The sequence below is a fragment of the Gossypium hirsutum genome, chromosome D05 (assembly GCF_007990345.1).
Source record: "Gossypium hirsutum isolate 1008001.06 chromosome D05, Gossypium_hirsutum_v2.1, whole genome shotgun sequence".
NCBI lineage: Eukaryota > Viridiplantae > Streptophyta > Magnoliopsida > Malvales > Malvaceae > Gossypium > Gossypium hirsutum.
In genome coordinates this window covers 64,615,666-64,640,151 of record NC_053441.1, presented here as the reverse complement: position 1 = coordinate 64,640,151, position 24,486 = coordinate 64,615,666, and the positions used below count along the sequence as shown (strand labels likewise).

Genomic DNA, 24,486 nt, shown 5'->3' with positions numbered 1-24,486 from the left:
GTTCTTTTGTTTCATTATGAAAGTTTAAGTACCCAATTGAGCGGAAAAAAAATAGGGGTTTAATTGTTTTTTTTTTGAAGAACTGTAAAGATATTTTTGATACATTTTAAAAATTTCAATTGAGTGTAAAAAAAAGAGGGACTTAAAATTTTATTTTATGTTTTGAAAATTTTGAAGTGTTTTTACGCCCTTAAGCTAATAAAAAGAACATGTATTAATTTTGATTATAATTTCAATAATCAAGAAAGAAGACATACATAGTTGCACCATACAAGATGTTACACTCGAACTAAACCCTTACAAATAGTACGAAATGCAATGAATTACAGAGGAATTGGTACAATCATAAAGACAGACACATACCAATGCAACTTTTCACCATAGGAAAAACTTTCTGACAGACTACTAAACAAGAAATTATGAAGACACAGCACAAATGCTTTAACTTCATTTGCACCAACTAGATCCTTCTTCATCCATTGATGCGATTGCTATATTTTGGTTTTCTTCTTCGCCTCTTCTCATGTTGGTCTTCAACCAAATTCACAAACCTTTTCGCCTTACCGGTTTGGAAAACAACACATCCCATGGCCGTTCCAGACACTACTTTCCAACCAAAAGCAATGTATCGAGTATTGATACCCGCGCCGAAGTATCGATACCAAATCTTTTTTACCATATATTTTTTATTCACAAAATTGGATACTTTTTTTTTACCAAAATTTTGTATTTCATTTGAACTCCCTTAACAATTGAGAAAATTAAGATTGATGAGATTACAAAGTAGATTGACTTAGTCTTCTTCCTTATAATACATAAAGAATGTGAGTGTCTATTTACTTATAATATGTAAATTCCTGTATTATTAAAAATAATCAAACCCATTCAAGTCTTCTTCCTCACACTACACCAACATCATCATACTTATAAAAATACGAAGTTGACTTACAATTTTCAAGTTTATGTACCGATTTAGATACTAAGTAGAAGTTGCCAACTTTAGGTATCACGATATATATGAACCCTTTTAAAAAATGCTATTTACTATTTAACAAAGTCACATTTTAAAAGTTTTTAATGATTTTGTAGATATTTTATTTGGATTGAACTATAAAAAACAATAATTTGATGTCATTTTCTAAAACAATAAATATTAATTTTATTTAATTCTTTTTATTAATATAAAAATTAAAATCATCCATTTTGATAATAAAAAATTAATTTAATCCAACCTCTCTTTCTAAGTATTTCACCTAAATACCAAACATGCACACACAATATTACAAGTTATTTTCGATTCTCATTCTTATTCATGAAGATCTAACATGAATAGTAACACTTTTTATTAATTTATTTGGCAATCACAAACATACATAACTTGAAATTCAATTGGCAAGCCGTACAATCAACCAATAAGTGTTACATGTAAAGATGATATTAATGCAGTGGTCTCATCATCATCATCATCTATTTGCTCATGCCTTTTTCTACCGCTGGAGCCATTGCCAGCCCTGGGTTCTTCTCCACATTTGCATGCCAACCTGCATATATAAATATACCCCCACAAAATGAATGACCTCAAACAATAATTTATCTCATCATTACCAACATATTTATTCGGAGATATTTGTTTACAGCTACTCAATTAATATACTTGAAGTTATATTAAGAATAATTAAAAGGGGTATAATATTGGTATGTAGACATACCGATACACATGTCGAATCCACGGTTCTGGAGCTCACGATACTCTTGTGTCAAAGCACAAGGCTCGCAGCAGATATGACGCATGCAATCGCCACAATCGCCTCCTTTCAAGTTATACTGCTTTCTCAGTTTGGATCGGTAGCAGCAAGAATATAAGCACCCACACCCGGTGATGAACATTATTAATGTGTATAGTGCCCCACTTGCCCCACATGCTGCACCATCCAACAGTGTTTTTCAACATTATTATTAATTACATAATATCTCTTTAAATATATATATGTCTGCAAACCTAAGATGATAAGATTTCAATTTAGAAATTAATAACTTACAAGTCGACCCTTTATCAACAATCTCAGCAATCTGGCCAAAGGTGATGCATGGGCACCAGTATGAAATGCAACCTGAAATGTCCATATATTTAATTGATAAACTAATTCATATAATTAAAAAGACACAACTGATATTGAAGAAAGAAGAAAGGGTTACAAGTTTTCAGGTCAGAGCAACAATCGCAGAATCCGGCGGACCAAGGAAGTTCATTTTGAGGCTGTCCTGATGGGTGGTTCATGGTTGAGGAATTTAGGCAGGATAAAGTTGCAATTCAAAATGAAAGAGATGAATATGAAAAGAAGGAATTTGAGCTTGTTAATTTTCTATGCATTTATGAAACTGAAGAAGACCCTTATTTATAGATGGATGAAGGAAGCTGGTGATTTAAATTGTTAGAGAGAAATACAGGTCAACAGCCGCCAGCATTGAGTGCATCTATTCCCCTGTTACACAAAGCCTCGGTGTCCCACCTCGTCTTGGAACCGTTTGCCATTGCCACTAGTTTAATATCTTCTATCAAAAAGCTTTTCGTCAATTAATATAGTTACAAGTTGCACAATCTGCCACTCACACTTGTCGACTGCTAGAGTCACCAAATGGTTAGATCTATTGGTTCCGCCTGTTGAACAGGTCAATGCTATCTTGATAGTAATCATAGTAATTTATATATTTAAGGTTTGTTTACCTTATATTATATTTTAATCACTTATGTTTGAAATGTTACGTTTTAGCCACTTACATTATCGTTTTGTTACGAAGTGGTTACTCTACTGTCAAACTCCGTTACCTCCCTAACGGCAGTCCTACGTGGCAGTCTAAATGGGTTTTAAATGCAAACTTGAATGTCCGGTTGCTGAGATGAAAATAGATTTTTAATTAAATAAATTTAATTTGGACAGCCACGAAAGACATTGAAGTTGGCATTTAAAACCCATTTGGACTATCACGTAGAATCGCCGTTAGAGAGGTAACGGAGCTTAACGGTAGAGTGACCACTTCGTACCAAAACGATAACGTAAGTGACCAAAATGTAACATTTCAAACATAAGTGACTAAAATGTAATATGAGGTAAATAAAAGTGATTGTTTTTATAGTTTATCCTATATTTAATGTAATTATATATGCTTTAATTAATGATAATAATTATACATGCGTCCTTACTTCCTATCTCTGTGGGTAATTGGATGCCTCAAACAGTTTTGGTTTTCATCACTTAATTTACAAGCAATGTGGAAATTTTGGACATTTGGGCCACAATGAAAAATACTTCCACACCATTTGCAGTATTGACTACGTTTACTTGAGGGAAAACAAAGACATGAATTCTGGAAATTTTAACTAGTTTGTACCGTCAATGAAGCTACGTACCTAAAAGCCATTTAGGATATCAATTCCTGTAATTGGATTAATCTCATCGTTGCTGCAATCTTTTGACAGTGTAATCCAATCGTAAATATGTTACTCTGCAATGCTATTGTAAATATTACTCTTAAATTTGCCGATAGATATATAGGTAAATGCAACATAAACGCATATTGCAAAAGGGCTCAAACCATACCTTTTGTTCATGAATTCTCATCATCACATGTTTATAAATGCAACTCAAACTTGAATAATTGAATCTTTTGTAATTCTACATGTATTTTTTTTATGGTGAGCAGTATAATGTTTACTAAAAATTGAAATTCAAGAAAGAAGACATACATAGTTGCACCATACAAGATGTTACACTCGAACTAAACCCTTACAAATAGTACGAAATGCAATGAAATACAGAGGAATTGGTACAATCATAAAAACAGACACATACCAATGCAACTTTTCACCATAGGAAAAACTTTCTGACAGACTACTAAACAAGAAATTATGAAGACACAGCACAAATGCTTTAACTTCTTTTGAACCAACTAGATCCTTCTTCATCCATTGATGCGATTGCTATATTTTGGCTTTCTTCTTCGCCTCTTCTCATGTTGGTCTTCAGCCAAATTCACGAACCTTTTCGCCTTACCGGTTTGGAAAACAACACATCCCATGGCCATTCCAAATGTTGGAAAAGGATTACCCCTACAGTTATATTTTGTCTCCTCTCATCAATGATATTGCGATACCCAAAGTTTGGTATCGCGATATCCACAACAGTCTTGGGGGATCCTTGAAAGTTTTGGGTATCGCGATATCTTATGACCGGTATCACGATAACACTGTTGATGGCTCAATCTTCCTTGTTTTTAACATTGTTATGGGTATTACGACTTTCATGCTTTGAAATGCGATACCCTCTTTCTAGGTAACATTTTCGCTCCTTCCGGGCCACCATGGGCCCTCTGCATCACTCACCAACCTCATTAGATTCCCCGGGTGCCATTTGGCCATCTCAGGTCTTAAAATAGCATCAAAATGCACACTAATCATTTATTAATATAAACAACTAAAACAAAATAAAAACGCAACAAAGATATCTAAATTGCTCGAAAATAAACTTTTAAGTGTGATGGAGAGCCTAATTTGACATATCAATTTACAGCAAATCATAAACATTATTTGCGGAACTTGTTAAAATTTCAGATTTCTTTATTAGTTTTCTTTCAATATTTTGTACAGTACATTTGTAGTAATATATTGCGCAGATCATAGGCTAAATTGCTTTATTAGTTTTCTATTGTTGATCTTTTTTATTATTATTAACACTACTTCCTTTTTACCATATAATTTTTATTCATAAAAATGAATAGTTGATTTACTCAAAATTTGTATTTCATTTAATACATCAAAAAAGCCCTCAAACATTTTCAAAAAAAGTAATTAAGCCCCTACTCTTTTTTTTTTTTTGCACTCAATTTGGTACTTGAACTTTCAAAATGCATAAAAAATACTCTCAAACTTAAAAAAAAAAAGCAATTACGCCCCTATTTTTATTAAAAATTAGAGAAAAAATTAAAATCAATAAAATCTATAATATTATGACAGATGGATTGTTACAAAAGTAAAGACAGATGCATGGCAATGCAACCTTTCACCATAGGAAAAAAATTGAAAGACTTCAAAACAAGAAATTATGAAGATACAACATCAACACTTGAACATCATTTCCACTAACTAGATCCTTCTTCATCCATTGCTGCGACTGCTATCCTTTGACTTTCTTCTTCGCTTCTTCTCATGTTGGATTTCAACCAAATTCACCCATTTCGGCTTACCAGTTTGGAAAACAACATATCCCACGGACATTCCGAACACCACTCCGCATCCATAACCTATCAACACCACTTTCCAACCAAAAGTAATGTTTGATTTTGAGCCATCTTTTCCAAGCACATTTGGAGGTGCTGGCTCAATGATGTTGCAACCTTTCGAGACTGGAAATCCACATAATCCCTTGTTTCCTTCATATGAATCATTTCCAAATGTGTTGAACTGTTTGCCTTGAGGAATCTGACCATGGAGTTGATTTTGAACAGGTCACTGAAGGACGAAAGAAATGGCAGATCTGCCAATCTATTTGGAATCGTCCCAGACAACCTGTTTGAAGATAGGTCCAACCATTCAAGACTTGTCAAATTCCCTATTGAGGTGGGGATACCACCATTAAGGTTATTATGAGAAAGGTTGAGCCCTTTCAGTAAGTTAAGCTTCCCAAAAACCTTTGGAATACCCTTCAAACTGATTGTTTGATAGATCAATGATCATCCACATGGTGAAAATTTTCACCAATTCCATATCTTGTCCTCTCATAACAATTCCAATGGAATAGGTATAGAAGCCACCACCTCCAAGATCATTCAACCCCATGTACGACATTGTACTCTCAATCTTCTCTAGATTTATGATAGCCTCGAAGCTGTTGATGTATCTCACTGGTAGGGGTCCAGAAAAATAATTACTCGAGAGATCAAAAATTTGGATTTTAGAGAAAAAAGGGCTAGACTTGGAGCTATTGAGACATAAGGAACCATGCATATGATTTGACTTCAATACAAGAACTTGAAAAAACGGAAGACTTCCCAACCAATGAGGAAATGTATCATTGATCTTGTTGCTACCAAGATCTAGCGCTTCCAGATCATTACAATTAAGGATGGATGGTGTCAAAGGCCCTTCTAACAGATTTCCATTTAAGTTGAAATTACTCAATTGGCATCCCTCTGCAAATGTTGGAGGAATTGTCCCATAGAACTTGTTCTTCTTCAGATTCAAGAATTGAAGGCTGTTGCTCAAATTTCCAAAACATTGCGGAATTGTTCCACTCAAGTAATTGTGGGACAAATCAAGAACTTTAATATAAGTGGCATTGCATATTAAAGAAGAGACCTCTCCATTGAAACTATTATTTGAGATCAGAAAGATTCTGATTGTCGAAGCTGGAATCGGAAGATTTCCACTGATCAAATTGGAGCTTAAGTCAAGAACTGCAATATTATTCCATGGAAAGTGCTCAACTTCTGTCAAAGAGTTGTGAGATACGTTTAAGTAAGTCAAAGAGCCATTCCCCACCTCTTGCATCCACTGTGGAATCTTGCCTTCAAGTTTGTTGCAAGAGAGGTCTAAGCTTTCCAAACTTTTAAGCCCTTTCAAAAATTGGGGGAATTCACTAAGATTGCAAGATGACAAAAATAAGCTTGTAAGATTAACAGTAGAAGTAGTATTAGATGTTAAGGATAGGCTGTTATATGAAAGGTCAAGATATTCGAGATTTGGAAGGTTTGAGAACATGCTAAACTCTATGACACCACTAAGATTATTTGAGGATAACTTGAGTCCGGTAAGATTGAGAAGTTGGAATATTGAAGATGGAAGAGGACCTTGGAGTTTATTATTCTCTAACCATATCAATTCTAGTGATTTGGATTGGAATTCTTTGATATGTCCACTGAATTGATTTTTAGAGAGATCTATTCTCTTTAAGGGGGGAGCAGTATACAACCATGACGGAAGTATTCCATTAAGTAAATTGTTATCTAAGTAAATATATTAAATTAGGAAAAGCGGTTACCTCATCTGGAATGGAACCTTCCAATGAATTTTCAGATATTTTCAAGTATTCCAACTGCGTTAGGTTTAGAATTGACGATGGAATTTGTCCACTAAATTGGTTCCCCGACAAGTCTAAATGAGTGAGTTGCAAGAGATTCCCCAGTGATCTTGGAACCGTTCCTGATAAGTTGGAATAGGAGAGATCTAAAAACTTCAAAGACACAAGATTCCCCATCGAGCCAGGCAATCCTCCAAAAAAATTTGCGTCTCCAGTAAACAAGTACCCCGATTTTGTTTTTGAGACAGACAATCGTTGAGAGAAAAAATGTCCTGATAGATCTAAGTACTTTAAGGCCTGTAGATTATCAACTGAATCAATGAATTCTGTAGAGAAGGACATGGACGACAGATCCAAATGTTCAAGATTGCTCCTCCGATTCAACTTCAAAGGATCAAGACTGAGGATTGGGTTGCTTCCCAAGTTGAGGAGATTGAGGTTTGGCAAATCAAAAATGTTTTTTGGGAATTTTCCTTGCAAATCACAATAAGCAAGACTGAGAGACCTTAGAGAAGAGGATAGATTCATGAAGACATGAGCATTAACAGAAGACATGTCCATTCCATCCAAAAACAGATGTCTGACCTCGGATAGGTTGTGAACAAGTCCCTCCAGAGCATGTTTGTCAATTGTAAATTTCTCATAGTCATAAATCGAAGAGGAGATATCAAGTGAAACCAATTTTGACAGGTGGGAGACTTGGGATGGGACTTGTCCTGCAAACCCTGTATGAGAAAGGTTGAGGTAGAATAGGCTTGTAAACCCACCGAACTCGGATGGAATTTTGGAAAGATTAAAATCATTGTAGGCAAGGTTGAGTTTTTGAAGGTGAGGAAGAAGGAAGAGAGTGGTATTGGAAGGGAAGTTGTCATGTAGCCAACAGCAGCTCAAGTCAAGGGCAATAACATGAGCATTTAGGTGGTCACAAGTGACCCCATCCCATGAGCAGCAATCTGTACCCTCCTTCCAGGAATTTGTCTTGGGATAAGATTTAAGACCAGCAATATGATCGCAATACAAAGCAGCAAACTTTGTCTGATTGATGGAAAAAGAATTCTTGAACTGGGCTAGGGAAGAACAGGAGTGAGATGCTGAAGAAGAAAAAGAAGCATAAAGATGGGGAAAGAAGCGGAATAGGCAGAGAAAGAGATAGGAGGCCATGTTATGTTGGTAGAGGAAGATGAAGGATAGGAATGGTATTTCTAGGCAACAAATAAAACCACAACATTGGTGTTACAGTCTTTTTTTTCTTTTACATTGAAAAGTTATGGATGCTTTTACCATATATTTTTCATTCTTAAAATTGGATGCTTTTTCTTTTAGCAAAATCTTGTATTTCATAAAAATGTGTATACTTATATATAGCCTTATATTAAATATATAATAATACTATAAAACATTAAAATTAACCAATTAAAAATTGACATGTAATAAAAAAAAGACTATTATTATTTATATATATAAATAGAGAGAACTAGTTCAACTAGTTTTTTTAGCTTAGTTCAACCGATTTGTTTTTGTTCGCAAGTCAATGATTCAACCCCTATTTTCGGTCCGATTTCCTATCTAACCAGTTGAATCAGTCTGTTTTTGAAAACACTAGTTTTGATCAATAAAAGAACATTTTGTATCTCCTTAGGTCAAAGAAGTAGGTGGTGAAATTCAAAACCAAAATTAATCACCAGCGTTTCGACCTCAAGTGGGCCCATTTCAAACATTATCGGCATTGTCAAAATAAAAAGTAACGGAAGAACAGTTTTAGTAGTACTTATGGCCAAAATAAAAAGTAGGTACATTGGAAAAAAGAGCATTGTTTTAGGCATTAATTTGTTGTTCGAGTCTTTCTTTTTTAAATAGACTTAACGGTTTAACTAATGAAGATACTAATTTGAAAGAGAAAAAAGTAGTTTATGTACCACTTATGACCCTAAAAATATATTATTTTAAGCATAATGACATACCAACTTGTTATTTCTACATATACTTGCTAAATAATCAATTAATTAACAGCAACTCTCATTCTGCATCAATATTGAAATTTCAAAATTTGAAAAGTATAAAGTCTTAAAATGACCCAATTGAAAAATATGGATTAAATCTATAACTGTCTACAGAGTACAAAACTAATAATTGAATTTAAATAAGCATATTTAATTATTATTTGAATTTAAATCTATAACCGTCAATGAAGCTACGTATACTAAAAGCCATTTAGGATATTAATTCCTGAAATTGGATTAATCTCATCGTTGCTGCAATCTTTTGACAGTGTAATCCAATCTTAAATCTGTTACTCTGCAATGCTGTTGTAAATATTACTCTTAAATTTGTCGATTGATATACAGGTTTGGCACAAAATTAAGAATACACAAAGGCAGGTTGAATTATTCCATGTTTGAACATCTGCAACATAAATGCATATGGCAAAAGGGCTCAAACCATACCTTATGTTCATGAATTCTCATCATCATCACGTGTTTATAAATGCAACTCAAACTTGAATAATTGAATCTTTTGTAATTCTACATGTATTTTTTTTATGGTGAGCAGTATAATGTTTACTAAAAATTGAAATTCAAGAAAGAAGACATACATAGTTGCACCATACAAGATGTTACACTCGAACTAAACCCTTACAAATAGTACGAAATGCAATGAAATACAGAGGAATTGGTACAATCATAAAAACAGACACATACCAATGCAACTTTTCACCATAGGAAAAACTTTCTGACAGACTACTAAAGTTGAATAAGAAGTCTTGCTTCCTTTCTATGTATGAATGTGGAAATTGGCATAATGCCAACTTATTTTCCACGCAGAAGAAGAAAATGGCGCTCTATTCACTCCCTTTAACTCAGCAACTAAGTTCTAGCAAACAAGGAAACAACAACAAGGCCATAGCCAACCAACAAAACACGACAATGACCCAGACTGGAATATATATATATATATGTATGGTCCCTAAGTGTGTGTATATATTAATAGATTTTAAAGTAAACAACACTTTAAAATTTTAGTCCCTATATTCAAACTTATGCCTTAAAAGTTGAAGAATGGTACTATCTAAGAACCAAATTTTCCACCTGACTGGAAATTTTGTATTGCTTGGAATTAATTGACTGTCATTTTCTATTACTTGCTAGAAAAATATTGTATTGCTTTAAATTCAAACAAGAAATAGGGGAAATTTTTACATGGACAGAAATTTTGCTAATTAAATTTCCCCAGTCTTTACTCAAAGTTGGTTCTAAATTAAATTTAGAAAAAGAAAAGAGGTTTAAGGGTGCAAAAAGCCCTCAAACTTTTTCAAAAATAGCAACTAAACCCCTTTTTTTTTTTGCACTCATTTGGGTACTTAAACTTTCAAAATACATCAAAAAGGCCCTCAAACCTTTTCAAAAAAAGCAGTTAAGCCCCTACTTTTTTTTTCACTCAATTGGGTACTTGAACTTTCAAAATGCATCAAAAAGACCCTCAAACATAAAAAAAAGAAGAGAAGAAGCAATTAAGCCCCTACTTTTATTAAAAATTAGAGAAAAAATTAAAATCAATAATATTATTAAATTTTAATAAAATTTAAAATATTAAAAATTTATTAAAAATATATAAAAATTGTAAAATTTTATAAAAATTTTAAAAAATTATAAAATATATAGAAATATAAAAAATTATGAAATTTTATAAAGTCATAAGAAAATTATACAAAATGTAAAGAAATATAAATTTTTTATTTTTTGACTATTTTTCTAAAAAAATTTCTAATTTTTTATAAGTTTTTAAATTTTTATTAAAATTTAATAATTTTCTCTAAATTTTTTATGATTTTTTTTTCTAATTTTTAATAAGAGTAGGGGCTTAATTGCTTTTTCGAAAAAAATTTAAGGCCTTTTTGATGCATTATGAAAGTTCAAGTACCCAATTGAGTAGGAAAAAATAGAGGCTTAATTGTTTCTTTGAAAAAAAATTAAGGTCTTTTTGATGCATTATGAAAGTTCAAGTACCCAATTGAGTAGAAAAAAAATAGGGGTTTAATTGCTTTTTTTTGAAGAAGTGTAAAGATATTTTTGATACATTTTAAAAGTTTAAGTGCTCAATTGAGTGTAAAAAAACGAAGGACTTAAATTTTTTTATTTTGAAAATTTTGAAGGGTTTTTACGCCCTTAAGCTAATAAAAAAAACATGTATTAATTTTGATTATAATTTCAATAATGATTTCAACATATCGTTAATTTTGTGTTTAAAAATTATGTGTTTGATTGTCAAATGATTCATCATCGTCCACCACAAACTATCTAAGCTTGCAGTGTGAAAGCAGGTACTTCCATAAAGAAATTACTAAGGAGATGGGATCCACCAATTTTGCCTAAACTCGCATCAACATTGTTTAGTGCTCCCTCAATTTCACATCAATGCATTCAAATTGAAAAATGATTTAATTTGATAAAATTGAAGTAAGGACCAAAATGAAGTAAGGGTTTGAGTAGTGAAATCTGAAACATTGATGTAGTAACTAAATTATATGATCAAGAAATATGAAGATTTAGAAAGTTGAGCATAAAATAGTAAAGTTTGAAACTATAAGGGATTAAATTGTAAAGATTTCAAAACTTGAGTTTTAGGACTAATTTACAAATTGAGACTAAAAAATGAAAGTCATGAAACAAGACATAAATAGTTGAGCCATACATAAATAGTACGTAATGCAATGAAATATAGATGAATTGTTACAATAATAAAGACAGATGCATGGCAATGCAACCTTTCACCATAGGAGAAAAAATTGAAAGACAAATTATGAAAATACAACACTAATTCTTGAACATCATTTGCAGTAATTAGATCCTTCTTCGTCTATTGCTTCGATTGCCTTTCTTTGACTTTCTTCTTCGCCTCTTCTCTTGCTGGTTTTCAACCAAATTCACCAACCATTTCGGCATACCAGTTTGGAAAACAACATATCCCACGGACATTCCGAACACCACTCCGCATCCATAACCTATCAACACCACTTTCCAGCCAAAAGCAATGTTTGATTTTGAGCCATCTTTTTCAAGCACATTTGGAGGTGCTGGCTCAATGATGTTGCAACCTTTCGAGACCGGAAACCCACATAGTCCCTTATTCCCTTCATATGAATCATTTCCAAATGTGTTGAATTGTTTTCCTTGAGGAATCTGACCATGGAGTTGATTTTGAGAAACATTGAAGGACGAAAGAAATGCCAGATCTGCCAATCTATTTGGAATCGTCCCAGACAACCTGTTTGAAGATAGGTCCAACCATTCAAGACTTGTCAAATTCCCTACTGAGGTGGGGATGCCACCATTAAGGTTATTATGAGAAAGGTTGAGCCCTTTCAGTAAGTTAAGCTTCCCAAAAACCTTTGGAATACCCCCTTCAAACTGATTGTTTGATAGATCAATGATCATCCACATGGTGAAAATTTTCACCAATTCCATATATTGTCCTTTCATAACAATTCCAATGGAATAGGTATAGAAGCCACTACCATTCCCACCATACACCCCCATGTACGACATTATACTCCCAATCTTCTCTAGATTTATGATAGCCTTGAAGCTGTTGATGTATCTCACTGGTAGGGGTCCAGAAAAATAATTACTTGAGAGATCAAAAATTTGGATTTTTGAGAAAAAAGGGCTAGACTTGGAGCTATTGACGCATAAGGAACCATGCATATGATTTGACTTCAATACCAGAACTTGTAGCTGTGGAAGACTTCCCAACCAATGAGGAAATGTATCATTGATCTTGTTGTTACCAAGATCTAGCACTTCCAGATCATTACAATTAAGGATGGATGGTGTCAAAGGCCCTTCTAACAAATTTCCATTTAAGTTGAAATTAGTCAATTGGCATCCCTCTGCAAATGTTGGAGGAATCGTCCCATAGAACGTGTTCTTCTTCAGATTCAAGAATTGAAGGCTGTTGCTCAAATTTCCAAAACATCGCGGAATTGTTCCACTCAAGTAATTGTGGGACAAATCAAGAATTCGAAGATCACTGGCATTGCAGATTAAAGAAGAGACCTCTCCATTGAATCTATTATTTGAGATCAGAAAGATTCTAATCGTCGAAGCTGGAATCGGAAGATTTCCACGGATCAAATTGGAGCTTAAGTCAAGAACTGCAATATTATTCCATGGAAAGTGCTCAACTTCTGTCAAAGAGTTGTGAGATACATTTAAGTAAGTCAAAGAGTCATTCCCCACCTCCTGCATCCACTGTGGAATCTTGCCTTCAATTTTGTTGCAAGAGAGATCTAAGCTTTCCAAACTTTTAAGCCCTTTCAAAAATTGGGGGAATTCACTAAGATTGCAAGATGACAAAAATAAGCTTGTAAGATTAACAGTAGAAGTAGTATTAGATGTTAAGGATAGGCTGTTATATGAAAGGTCAAGATCTTCGAGATTTGGAAGGTTTGAGAACATGCGAAACTCTATGACACCACTAAGATTATTTGAGGATAAGCTGAGAAGGGTAAGATTGAGAAGTTGGAATATTGAAGATGGAAGAGGACCTTGGAGTTTATTATTCTCTAACGCTATCCATTCTAGTGATTTGGATTGGAATTCTTTGATATGCCCACTGAATTGATTTTGAGAGAGATGTATTGTCTTTAAGGAGGGAGCAGTATACAACCATGATGGAAGTGTTCCATTGAGTAAATTGTTATCTAAATATAAATATATTAAGTTAGGAAAAGCGGTTACCTCATCTGGAATGGAACCTTCTAAAGAATTGTTAGATATTGTCAAGTATTCCAACTGCGTTAGGTTTAGAATTGACAATGGAATTTGTCCACTCAATTGGTTCCCTGACAAGTCTAAATGAGTGAGTTGCAAAAGGTTCCCCAATGATCTTGGAATTTGTCCACTCAATTGGTTCCCTGGCAAGTCTAAATGAGTGAGTTGCAAAAGGTTCCCCAATGATCTTGGAATTTGTCCCCTCAATTGGTTCTGCCACAAGTCTAATTGAGTGAGTTGCAAGAGATTCCCCAATGATCTTGGAATTTGTCCACTCAATTGGTTCCACCACAAGTCTAAATGAGTGAGTTGCAAGAGGTTCCCCAATGATCTTGGAATTTGTCCACTCAATTGGTTCTCCGCCAAGTCTAAATGAGTGAGTTGCAAGAGGTTCCCCAATGATCTTGGAATTTGTCCCCTCAATTGGTTCTGCCACAAGTCTAAATGAGTGAGTTGCAAGAGGTTCCCCAATGATCTTGGAATTTGTCCACTCAATTGGTTCTCCGCCAAGTCTAAATGAGTGAGTTGCAAGAGGTTCCCCAATGATCTTGGAATTTGTCCACTCAATTGGTTGTATCTCAAGTTGAGGAGATTGAGGTTTTGCAAATCAAAAATGTTTTTTGGGAATTTTCCTTGCAAATCACAATAAGCAAGACTGAGAGACCTTAGAGAAGAGGATAGATTCATGAAGACATGAGCATTAACAGAAGACATGTTAATTCCATCCAAAAACAGATGTCTGACCTCGGTTAGGTTGTGAACAAGTCCCTCCAGAGCATGTTTGTCAATTGTAAGTTGTTCATAAGTCCAACCGGAGAGATCAAGTGAAACCAATTTTGACAGGTGGGAGACTTGGGATGGGACTTCTCCTGCAAACCCTGTACATGAAAGGTTGAGGTAGAATAGGCTTGTAAACCCACCGAACTCGGATGGAATTTTGGAAAGATTAAAATCATTGAAGGCAAGGTTGAGTTTTTGAAGGTGAGGAAGAAGGAAGAGAGTGGTATTGGAAGGGAAGTTGCCATATAGCCAACTGCAGCTCAAGTCAAGGGCAATAACATGAGCATTTAGGTGGTCACAAGTGACCCCATCCCATGAGCAGCAATCTGTACCCTCCTTCCATGAATTTGTCTTGGGATAAGATTTAAGGCCAGCAAAATTATCGCAATACGAGGAAGCATCCTGTGTTATGGAAAAAGAGTCCTTAAACTGGATTACTGAAGAGCAGGAGTGAGATCCTGAAGAAGAAAAAGAAGCATAAAGATGGGGAAAGAAGAGGAATAGGCAGAGAAAGAGATAGGAGGCCATGTTATGTCTGTAGGGGAAGAAGAAGGATAGGAATGGTATTTATAGGCAACAAATAATACCACAACATTGGTGTTACAGTCTTTTTTGTCTTTAACATTGAAAAGTTATGGATGCTTTTACCATATATTTTTCATTCTTAAAATTGGATGCTTTTTCTTTTAGCAAAATCTTGTATTTCATAAAAACGTGTATGCTTTTATATGCTCTTTCTTTTAACAAAATCTTATATTTCATAAAAATGTGTTTTCTTTTATATATATATATATATAAATTTTGATTTATAAATTCAAATTTAAAATCTCATTTGTTATAAATTCTGATAAATTTATTTGTGAATAATTATTTTTCATTCGTTAATTATTTCTCTTTTAATCAAGTAAAAAATTAAAACTAAAAAGACATAATAATTTATTTGGCATTTTTTAACTTTACAAACGAAAAGTTATTTTAGCTTTCCATTTTTTTTATCTCTTTTAGCATTAAAACAAAAAGACATAATGATATATTTTGATTTTAGCTCATCTAAAAAATCAAAGGGTGAGACAGAGGATTAGAAATATTTTTTAAATATATATATTAAAATTTTTAGAATTAGAACTAAATTGCTATTTTTTGAAAATATTAAAGGTTAAATTTATTAAATTTTTTAGAATTTGAACTAAAATGACAAGTTTTGTTAATATTCAGGGCTAAATTTGTTGATTTTTTTTATATTTACGATCAAATTGATAGAATGTGTAAACATTGGAGGGCTAAATTTGTTATTAGACTAATAAAAAAAGCTCACATTAGCTTTCCGTCACTCATTTAACAACAACTAATAGGAGACTGACTAAAATATTTACTTTTGAAAAGGTTAACAACTAAATCGAAAAAATTAATAGTTGAGTAACAACTAAAGCTCAAGCCCAGCCCGGCCCGTTTTTAAGTGTATAATACTTTATATTATATAAATTAGAACATATTAAAAAAATACTTATACTAAATATATAATAATACTATAATGTAAACATTAAAATAATGTTAAAATGACTATAAAAAATTTTAATAAATAAAAATGTTTAAATTATTAATTAATATAATATAATATAAATATTTAAAAAAAATTAAAAATTATATAGGCATGCTTAAAATGAGCTTGGGTTAGTCTTTTGCAAATATGGATGAGTTCAGGCAAAATTTTAAGCTCATATTTCAGGCCGAGCCAAGCTTGAGCAAGTATAAAATACATTAATATCATACTTAGGCTTGACCTGGCTCAGCCCATGAGCACCTCTATAGTTGAGTGACTAGAATAGAACCAAAGGAATAGTTTAGTGATTATTTTTGTAATTGACCCATATGAAATTTAGGTTAATTTCTGCTATTAGTCCTTGTACTTTGCAAAAGTTGTGGACTTAATCTTTATACTTTAATTTGGTCATTTTAGTTCATGTACTTTTCAAATTTTAAAATTTTAGTCATCACCAAACAATAATCGTTAAATTTCATGTACTTTTCAAATTTATCAAATTTTAGTCATCACCTATCAACACCACTTTCCAACCAAAAGCAATGTATCGATAAACTTACCCTGAGTATTGATACCCGAGCCGAAGTATCCATACCAAATCCTTTTTACCATATATTTTTCATTCACAAAATTGGATACATTTTTTTCCCAAAATTTTGTATTTCATTTGAACTCCCTAAATAACTGAGAAAATTAAGATTGATGAGATTACAAAGTAGACTGACTTAGTCTTCTTCTTCTTAATACGTAAACAATGTGGGTGTCTATTTACTTAGAATGTATGGCTGTCAAGCAATGTAGAATTTTGCACACAAACGAACAAAATTGTGGACTACTTAAATATTCAAAGCATGTGTGGCCTATATTGATTTATTTTATTGCATAAAATTCAAGGCATGTGTGTTGAATAATTTTATCCAAGAAGCATATTTTCCACAAAACTTGAATGATTTAAGAATAGTAGAATTAAAGTGAATGGGTATTTAATATTTTTTGTGAAAGTTCAAAGACGGATTATTTATGAGATTGGATGTGGAAAAATTTGTATTTCACTTGAACTCCCTAAAGAATGAAGAAGTGAAATAATTAGAATTGATGAGATTACAAAGTATAATGACTTGGCCTTGCTTCCTTTCTATGTATGAATGTGGAATTTGGCATAATGCCAACTTATTTTCCACGCAGAAGAAGAAATATGGTGCTCTATTCACTCCCTTTAACTTAGCAACTAAGGTCTAGCAAACAAGGCCACATATGACTTAATTCACGGGCAGTGGCCATGAAACAACAAGAAGGCCATAGCCAACCAACAAAACACGACAAAGACCCAGACTGGAATATATATATATACATATATGGTCCCTAAGTGTGTAGTAAACAACACTTTAAAAATTTGGTCCCTAGCTGTTTTCCACCAGACTGGAAATTTTGTATTGCTGGAATTAATTGACTGTCATTTTCTATTATTTGCTAGAAAAATATTGTATTGCTTTAAATTCAAACAAGAAATAGGGGAAATTTTTACATGGAAAGAAATTTTGCTAATTAAATTTCCCAAGTCTTTACACAAAGTTGGTTCTAAATTAAATTTAGAAAAAGAGAAGAGGTTTAAAGGTGCAAAAAGCCCTCAAACTTTTTCAAAATAGCAACTAAACCCCTGTTCTTTTTATGCACTCATTTGGGTACTTGAACTTTCAAAATACATCAAAAAAGCCCTCAAACATTTTCAAAAAAAGCAATTAAGCCCCTACTTTTTTTCTTTTTGTTTTGCAGTCAATTGGGTACTTGAACTTTCAAAATGCATCAAAAAGACCCTCAAACTTAAAAAAAAAGCAATTAACCCCCTAATTTTATTAAAAATTAGATAAAAAATTAAAATCAATAAAATCTATAATATTATTAAATTTTAATAAAAAATCAAATATTAAAAATTTATTAAAAATATATAAAAATTGTAAAATTTTATAAAAATTTTAAAAAATTTTAAAATATATAGAAATATAAAAATTTATAAAATTTTATAAAGTTATAAGAAAATTATACAAAATGTAAAGAAATATAAATTTTGTAAAAAAAATTTATAAAAATTATTCTACCAAAAGAAATATTTTATAATTTTTCTATAACTTTTATTGATTTTTACTTTTTTATCTATTTTCGCTACATGTCACGTTGAGTTGCGACACATAATGACTTTAATTGAAAAAACTAGAGGTCGTTAACTTTAACGATCAATAGTTAAAGTTAATTGTTAAAACTTTTTGATGGATTTTATAATTTTTTATTTTTTGACGATTTTTCTAAAAAAATTCTAATTTTTAATAAAATTTTAAATTTTTATTAAAATTTAATAATTTTTTCTAAAATTTATTATTTTTATGATTTTTTTCTAATTTTTAATAAGAGTAGGGGCTTAATTGCTTTTTTGAAAAAAATTTAAGGCATTTTTGATGCATTATGAAAGTTCAAGTACCCAATTGAGCGGAAAAAAAATAGGGGTTTAATTGTTTTTTTTTTTGAAGAACTGTAAAGATATTTTTGATACATTTTAAAAATTTCAATTGAGTGTAAAAAAAAGAGGGACTTAAAATTTTATTTTATTTTTTGAAAATTTTGAAGTGTTTTTACGCCCTTAAGCTAATAAAAAGAACATGTATTAATTTTGATTATAATTTCAATAATCAAGAAAGAAGACATACATAGTTGCACCATACAAGATGTTACACTCGAACTAAACCCTTACAAATAGTACGAAATGCAATGAAATACAGAGGAATTGGTACAATCATAAAGACAGACACATACCAATGCAACTTTTCACCATAGGAAAAACTTTCTGACAGACTACTAAACAAGAAATTATGAAGACACAGCACAAATGCTTTAACTTCATTTGCACCAACTAGATCCTTCTTCATCCATTGATGCGATTGCTATATTTTGGTTTTCTTCTTCGCCTCTTCTCATGTTGGTCTTCAACCAAATTCACAAACCTTTTCGCCTTACCGGTTTGGAAAACAACACATCCCATGGCCGTTCCAGACACTACTTTCCAACCAAAAGCAATGTATCGAGTATTGATACCCGCGCCGAAGTATCGATACCAAATCTTTTTTACCATATATTTTTATTCACAAAATTGGATACTTTTTTTTACCAAATTTTGTATTTCATTTGAACTCCCTTAACAATTGAGAAAATTAAGATTGATGAGATTACAAAGTAGATCGACTTAGTCTTCTTCCTTATAATACATAAAGAATGTGAGTGTCTATTTACTTATAATATGTAAATTCCTGTATTATTAAAAATAATCAAACCCATTCAAGTCTTCTTCCTCACACTACACCAACATCATCATACTTATAAAAATACGAAGTTGACTTACAATTTTCAAGTTTATGTACCGATTTAGATACTAAGTAGAAGTTGCCAACTTTAGGTATCACGATATATATGAACCCTTTTAAAAAAATGCTATTTACTATTTAACAAAGTCACATTTTAAAAGTTTTTAATGATTTTGTAGATATTTTATTTGGATTGAACTATAAAAAACAATAATTTGATGTCATTTTCTAAAACAATAAATATTAATTTTATTTAATTCTTTTTATTAATATAAAAATTAAAATCATCCATTTTGATAATAAAAAATTAATTTAATCCAACCTCTCTTTCTAAGTATTTCACCTAAATACCAAACATGCACACACAATATTACAAGTTATTTTCGATTCTCATTCTTATTTGTTGCTGAAAGGATCGATTCGAGAACTCCGATATGACTACAAGTAAATTGACCGGAACGAAAAATAAAGTGAACACAAGGATTTACGTGGTTCGGCTTTAATGCCTACGTCCACGGGCAGAGGCGAAAAGAAATTTCACTATAACAAGATGAAGATTACAAGTGTTTTACACTCAAGACACAACCCGAGAACCTCACAACTCTCAACCCCTATAGAAAACCCGAAAGCTAAAATCCTAGCTTTCAAAGAACAAGCTTTGCTCTCTCTTTGTTTGGGATGATCAATATGGCTAATGAACCTCTCTATTTATAAGAGAGTTCAAGGACATAATTGTCCAAAACTTTGGCAAAGATTTGTGGTTGAAAATGGACACCAACAACCATCCACTAATCCACTACCACCAACAACCCACTACCAACAACAACAATCCACTACCAATTTTAAGCCATTTCTTAACAAATCTCCACCTTGGCTTGAAATTTACCAAGCTGAACATCATAGTGAATTCCTCGAACTGGATCACCTCTTCCAAACGCCTCTCTGGCGCTAATCAATCCCGAATACCTATCAAGTCCAAGCAATGCTTGAACTTATATGCAGGGATCACCTTAGTTAACATATCTGCAGGATTCTTCTCGGTAGCAACCTTGCTGATAACAATGTCACCTTGCGTAACATGTTCCCGAACAAAATGATATCTGACATCAATGTGTTTGGTCCGTTCATGAAACATCTGATTTTTAGTCAGATGTATGGCACTCTGGCTATCGCAAAATACAACAGTGAAATCCTGTTGTAAACCCAAACTGCTTACTAGACCTTTCATCCACAATGCTTCTTTCACTGCTTCTGCTAACGCCATATATTCCGCCTCAGTCGTAGATAAGGCTACGGTAGACTGTAACACAGCTTTCCAACTAATGGCTCCTCCAGAATAAGTGAAAACATAACCCGTCAGAGATCTTCTTTTGTCCAGATCTCCAGCATAATCAGAGTCCACATAGCCCGTGACACTGCTAGTGCAGTCACTCTGATCATATACCAAGCATAAATCTGCAGAACCTCTCAAGTACCTGAGAATCCATTTCACGGCCTGCCAGTGTTCCTTGCCAGGACAACTCATGTATCTGCTGACCACACTAACTGCATGTGAAATGTCTGGACGAGTGCAAACCATTGCATACATCACGCTTCCAACTGCACTCGAGTATGGAATGTGAGACATTTGCTGCTTTTCTTCATCAGATTGTGGTGACAACTCTGCAGAGAGTTTGAAATGTGGTGCCAACGGAGTACTCACAGTTTTCGCTTTATCCATGCCGAAGCGTTGAAGAACCTTTTCAATGTAGTTCTTCTGCGACACACGAAGCTTGCCCGCCTTGCGATCTCTGTGAATATCCATGCCCAAAATTTTCTTGGCAGCACCCAGATCCTTCATCTCGAACTCACCACTCAACTGCGACTTTAACTTGTTGATTTCCGACATGTTTTTGGAAGCAATTAACATGTCATCAACATACAGCAACAAATAAATGTGCGAACCATCTGAGAGCTTCCGATGATAGACACAAGCATCATAGTCACATCTTGTGTAACCATGCTGAATCATGAAGCTATCAAACCGCTTGTACCACTGCCTTGGGGATTGTTTCAATCCATATAAAGACTTCTTTAATAGACAGACATGGTCTTCTTTACCAGGAACTGTAAAACCCTCTGGTTGACGCATGTAGATTGTTTCCTCGAGCTCACCATGCAAGAACGCCGTTTTTACGTCAAGCTGCTCAAGTTCTAGATCAGACTTGGCCACCATGGCAAGTAATACACGAATGGAAGAATGCTTTACGACTGGGGAGAAAACTTCATTGTAGTCAATCCCCTCTTTCTGAGTGAAGCCTTTAGCAACCAATCGTGCCTTGAATCTAGTTGCTTCAACCTCTAGGATGCCTTCCTTTTTCTTGAAGACCCATTTGCAACCAACTATCTTCTGGTTACTTGGCGGCTTAACCAACTCCCAAGTATGGTTCTTGTGAAGAGATTCTATCTCCTCACTCATAGCAATTGCCCACTGTGCCGACTCATCACACGTGACAGCCTCATTATAACTGGAAGGTTCTATACCAATGGACTCCGCCACACTGAGCGCGAAAGACACCAGATTAGCGTAACGCGGATTTGGTTTGATTTGTCTCTTCGTTCTTCCAGTGGCAATGCTATATGGTTTTTCTTGAGGTGACTCATCTTCATCGGAATCTTGCACCTCAACTTGATCATCCTGGACTGAAGTACCTTCCGTAGGAATTGGAGCGTCCACCTGACACTCCACCTGCTTCTCAACACCGTGATCTCCCATTCTATCTGACTCCTCCTTTTCCCGGGAATTTGTGGTGGATCGAAGCATGGATGACTCATCAAAAGTCACATCTCTGCTGATGATGAACTTGGACGAAACCGGATCAGGACACCACAACCTGTATCCTTTCACCCCTTGGCCGTATCCAAGAAATATGCATTTCTTCGCCCTCGGTTTGAGTTTTCCCTCATTTACATGAGCATACGCAGGGCAGCCAAACACTCTTAAACCAGAGTAATCAGCAGGAGAACCAGACCATACTTCCTCAGGAGTCTTCAGCTCAATAGCTGTTGACGGAGATCTGTTAACCAAATAACAAGCAGTATTAACAGCTTCAGCCCAAAATTCTTCACCGAGCCCAGCATTTGATCGCATGCAACGAGCTCGCTCCAAGAGAGTTCTATTCATGCGTTCTGCAACTCCATTTTGTTGTGGTGTTCGACGAACAGTGCGGTGTCTCACTATTCCTTCATTTTTGCAGAACTCATTGAATTCACCTGAGCAAAACTCCAAGCCATTATCCGTCCGGAATCGCTTGATCTTCTTTCCTGTTTGATTTTCGATCAAAGCTTTAAATTGCTTGAAGTTGATGAGAACCTCATACTTGCTCTTCAGAAAATACACCCAAACCTTTCTCGAGTAATCATCGATAAAGGTAAGCAGATATCTGTAACCACCTTTAGAAATTGTCGGAGAAGGCCCCCAAAGGTCAGAATGGAAGTAATCCACTGTGCCTTTTGTCTTGTGAATCCCAGTGCTGAACTTTACCCGAGTCTGCTTACCGAAGATGCAGTGCTCACAGAAATTCAACTTTCCTGTACACTGCCCAGACAATAATCCTCGTTTGCTTAGCACCGATAAGCCTCTCTCGCTCATATGCCCGAGCCGCATATGCCATAACTTCGTGGTGTCAGAATCTAGATCATCTGATGATGACACTCCCGCAACACCTGTAACCGAGGAACCATCGAGGAAGTAAAGGCCCCGCTCCAAATTACCACGTATCACAGTCAAAGCACCCGAGAATACCTTGAGAACTCCACCTTCAGCAGAGTACCGAAAGCCTTTCTTGTCCAACGTACTCAAAGAGATTAAATTTTTCTTCATTTCTGGAATGTGCCGAACATCAGTTAGAGTTCTAACAATACCGTCAAACATCTTTATACGAACTGTGCCAATCCCCATGACTTGACATGCGTGGTCATTTCCCATTAGTACTGAACCAGAATGCTTCTCGTATGTTGAGAATGCATCTTTCGAAGTACTTATATGAAATGTAGCTCCCGTATCAAGAATCCATCTCCCACCAGCGTAAGAGTCGGATACTGCAAGAACGATCTCGGCATCACTTGAAGAATCTGCATCAGCTACATTCGCACGATCATTTTGTTGCTCCTGTGATTCTGATTTCTCCTTCCTTTTCGGACAATCTACCTTCATGTGCCCGTACTTCTTACAGTAGTAGCACTGTATTCTCTTCTTGGACTGCGATCTAGGATGGCTTTTACTTGAACTTCCACCCTTTGCCTTGGATCTTCCTCGAGCAACCAAGCCTTCGCCTTCATTGTTTTCGACCACCTTACCAGTGATTTTCTTCCTCAACTCACTGGAACTTAAGGCATTTTTCACCTCCTCTAGAGTCAGGTCATCACGACCGTACATCATTGTATCAACAAAATTCTCATACGAGGGAGGCAAAGAACACAAAACAATTATTGCTTGGTCCTCATCATCGATTTTGTTATCGATATTATTCAAATCCATGATAATGGAATTGAATTTATCCAGGTGCTGGGAAACAGGTGTACCTTCCTCCATCTTCAGGGCATAGAGTCTTTGCTTGAGGTAGAGCCGGTTCGTCAATGACTTCGTCATGTACTTGCTCTCTAACCGGAGCCACAAACCGGACGCGGTTTTCTCATCCGCTACTTCTCGTAGCACTTCATCTCCTAGACATAGCAGAATAGCACTATGTGCTCTTTCTAGCATGTCATCCTTTTGCTCTTCCGAAAGCGTGCTTGGTAATTTATCTTTACCAGACAATGCTTTTAGCAATCCTTGTTGAACCAGCACTGCCCGCATCTTGATGCGCCATAAACTGAAACTATTTTTCCCGGTAAATTTCTCGACATCATACTTAGTCGATGAAACACTTGTAGCCATAATTTGGAACCTTTGAATGAATGATAATATTTTCTTCCTGATGTGAAAGATCAGA

At 34.3% G+C, this 24,486-nt stretch overlaps 5 protein-coding genes across 6 annotated transcripts; all 5 read right to left on the bottom strand.

The window, feature by feature from the left end:
- Positions 1 to 1,321: 1,321 nt before the first annotated feature.
- On the bottom strand, positions 1,322 to 2,549 carry LOC107957244 (protein PLANT CADMIUM RESISTANCE 2). Its single transcript, XM_016892719.2, has 4 exons — positions 2,197 to 2,549; positions 2,040 to 2,111; positions 1,710 to 1,922; positions 1,322 to 1,541 (listed from the first exon to the last, which is right to left on the bottom strand). Exons 1-4 carry the CDS (start codon positions 2,276 to 2,278, stop codon positions 1,468 to 1,470), a joined length of 441 nt encoding a protein of 146 aa, XP_016748208.2. The 5' UTR covers positions 2,279 to 2,549; the 3' UTR covers positions 1,322 to 1,467.
- Positions 2,550 to 4,978: 2,429 nt separating this feature from the next.
- LOC107957242 (receptor-like protein 7) lies at positions 4,979 to 8,301 on the bottom strand. Of its 2 annotated transcripts, none has more exons than XM_016892715.2 (2): positions 7,035 to 8,301; positions 4,979 to 6,609 (listed from the first exon to the last, which is right to left on the bottom strand). In XM_016892715.2, exons 1-2 carry the CDS (start codon positions 8,232 to 8,234, stop codon positions 6,586 to 6,588), a joined length of 1,224 nt encoding a protein of 407 aa, XP_016748204.2. In that variant the 5' UTR covers positions 8,235 to 8,301; the 3' UTR covers positions 4,979 to 6,585. The 2 variants fall into 2 exon arrangements, with proteins under 2 accessions (XP_016748204.2, XP_016748206.2); XM_016892717.2 differs by having other exon boundaries at positions 4,979 to 6,632; positions 7,035 to 8,300.
- LOC121217312 (receptor-like protein 9DC3) lies at positions 5,153 to 5,587 on the bottom strand. The gene is made up of 2 exons (XM_041092833.1): positions 5,564 to 5,587; positions 5,153 to 5,476 (listed from the first exon to the last, which is right to left on the bottom strand). The coding sequence occupies exons 1-2, from the start codon at positions 5,585 to 5,587 to the stop codon at positions 5,153 to 5,155; spliced, it is 348 nt and encodes a 115-aa protein (XP_040948767.1).
- On the bottom strand, positions 5,669 to 6,544 carry LOC121203188 (receptor-like protein 52). The gene has a single exon (XM_041092832.1). The coding sequence runs from the start codon at positions 6,542 to 6,544 to the stop codon at positions 5,669 to 5,671; it is 876 nt and encodes a 291-aa protein (XP_040948766.1).
- Positions 8,302 to 11,751: 3,450 nt separating the features above from the next.
- Positions 11,752 to 15,181, bottom strand: LOC107960535 (receptor-like protein 7). Its single transcript, XM_041092536.1, has 2 exons — positions 14,391 to 15,181; positions 11,752 to 14,246 (listed from the first exon to the last, which is right to left on the bottom strand). The coding sequence occupies exons 1-2, from the start codon at positions 15,149 to 15,151 to the stop codon at positions 11,912 to 11,914; spliced, it is 3,096 nt and encodes a 1,031-aa protein (XP_040948470.1). The 5' UTR covers positions 15,152 to 15,181; the 3' UTR covers positions 11,752 to 11,911.
- Between the last annotated feature and the right edge of the window lie 9,305 nt (positions 15,182 to 24,486).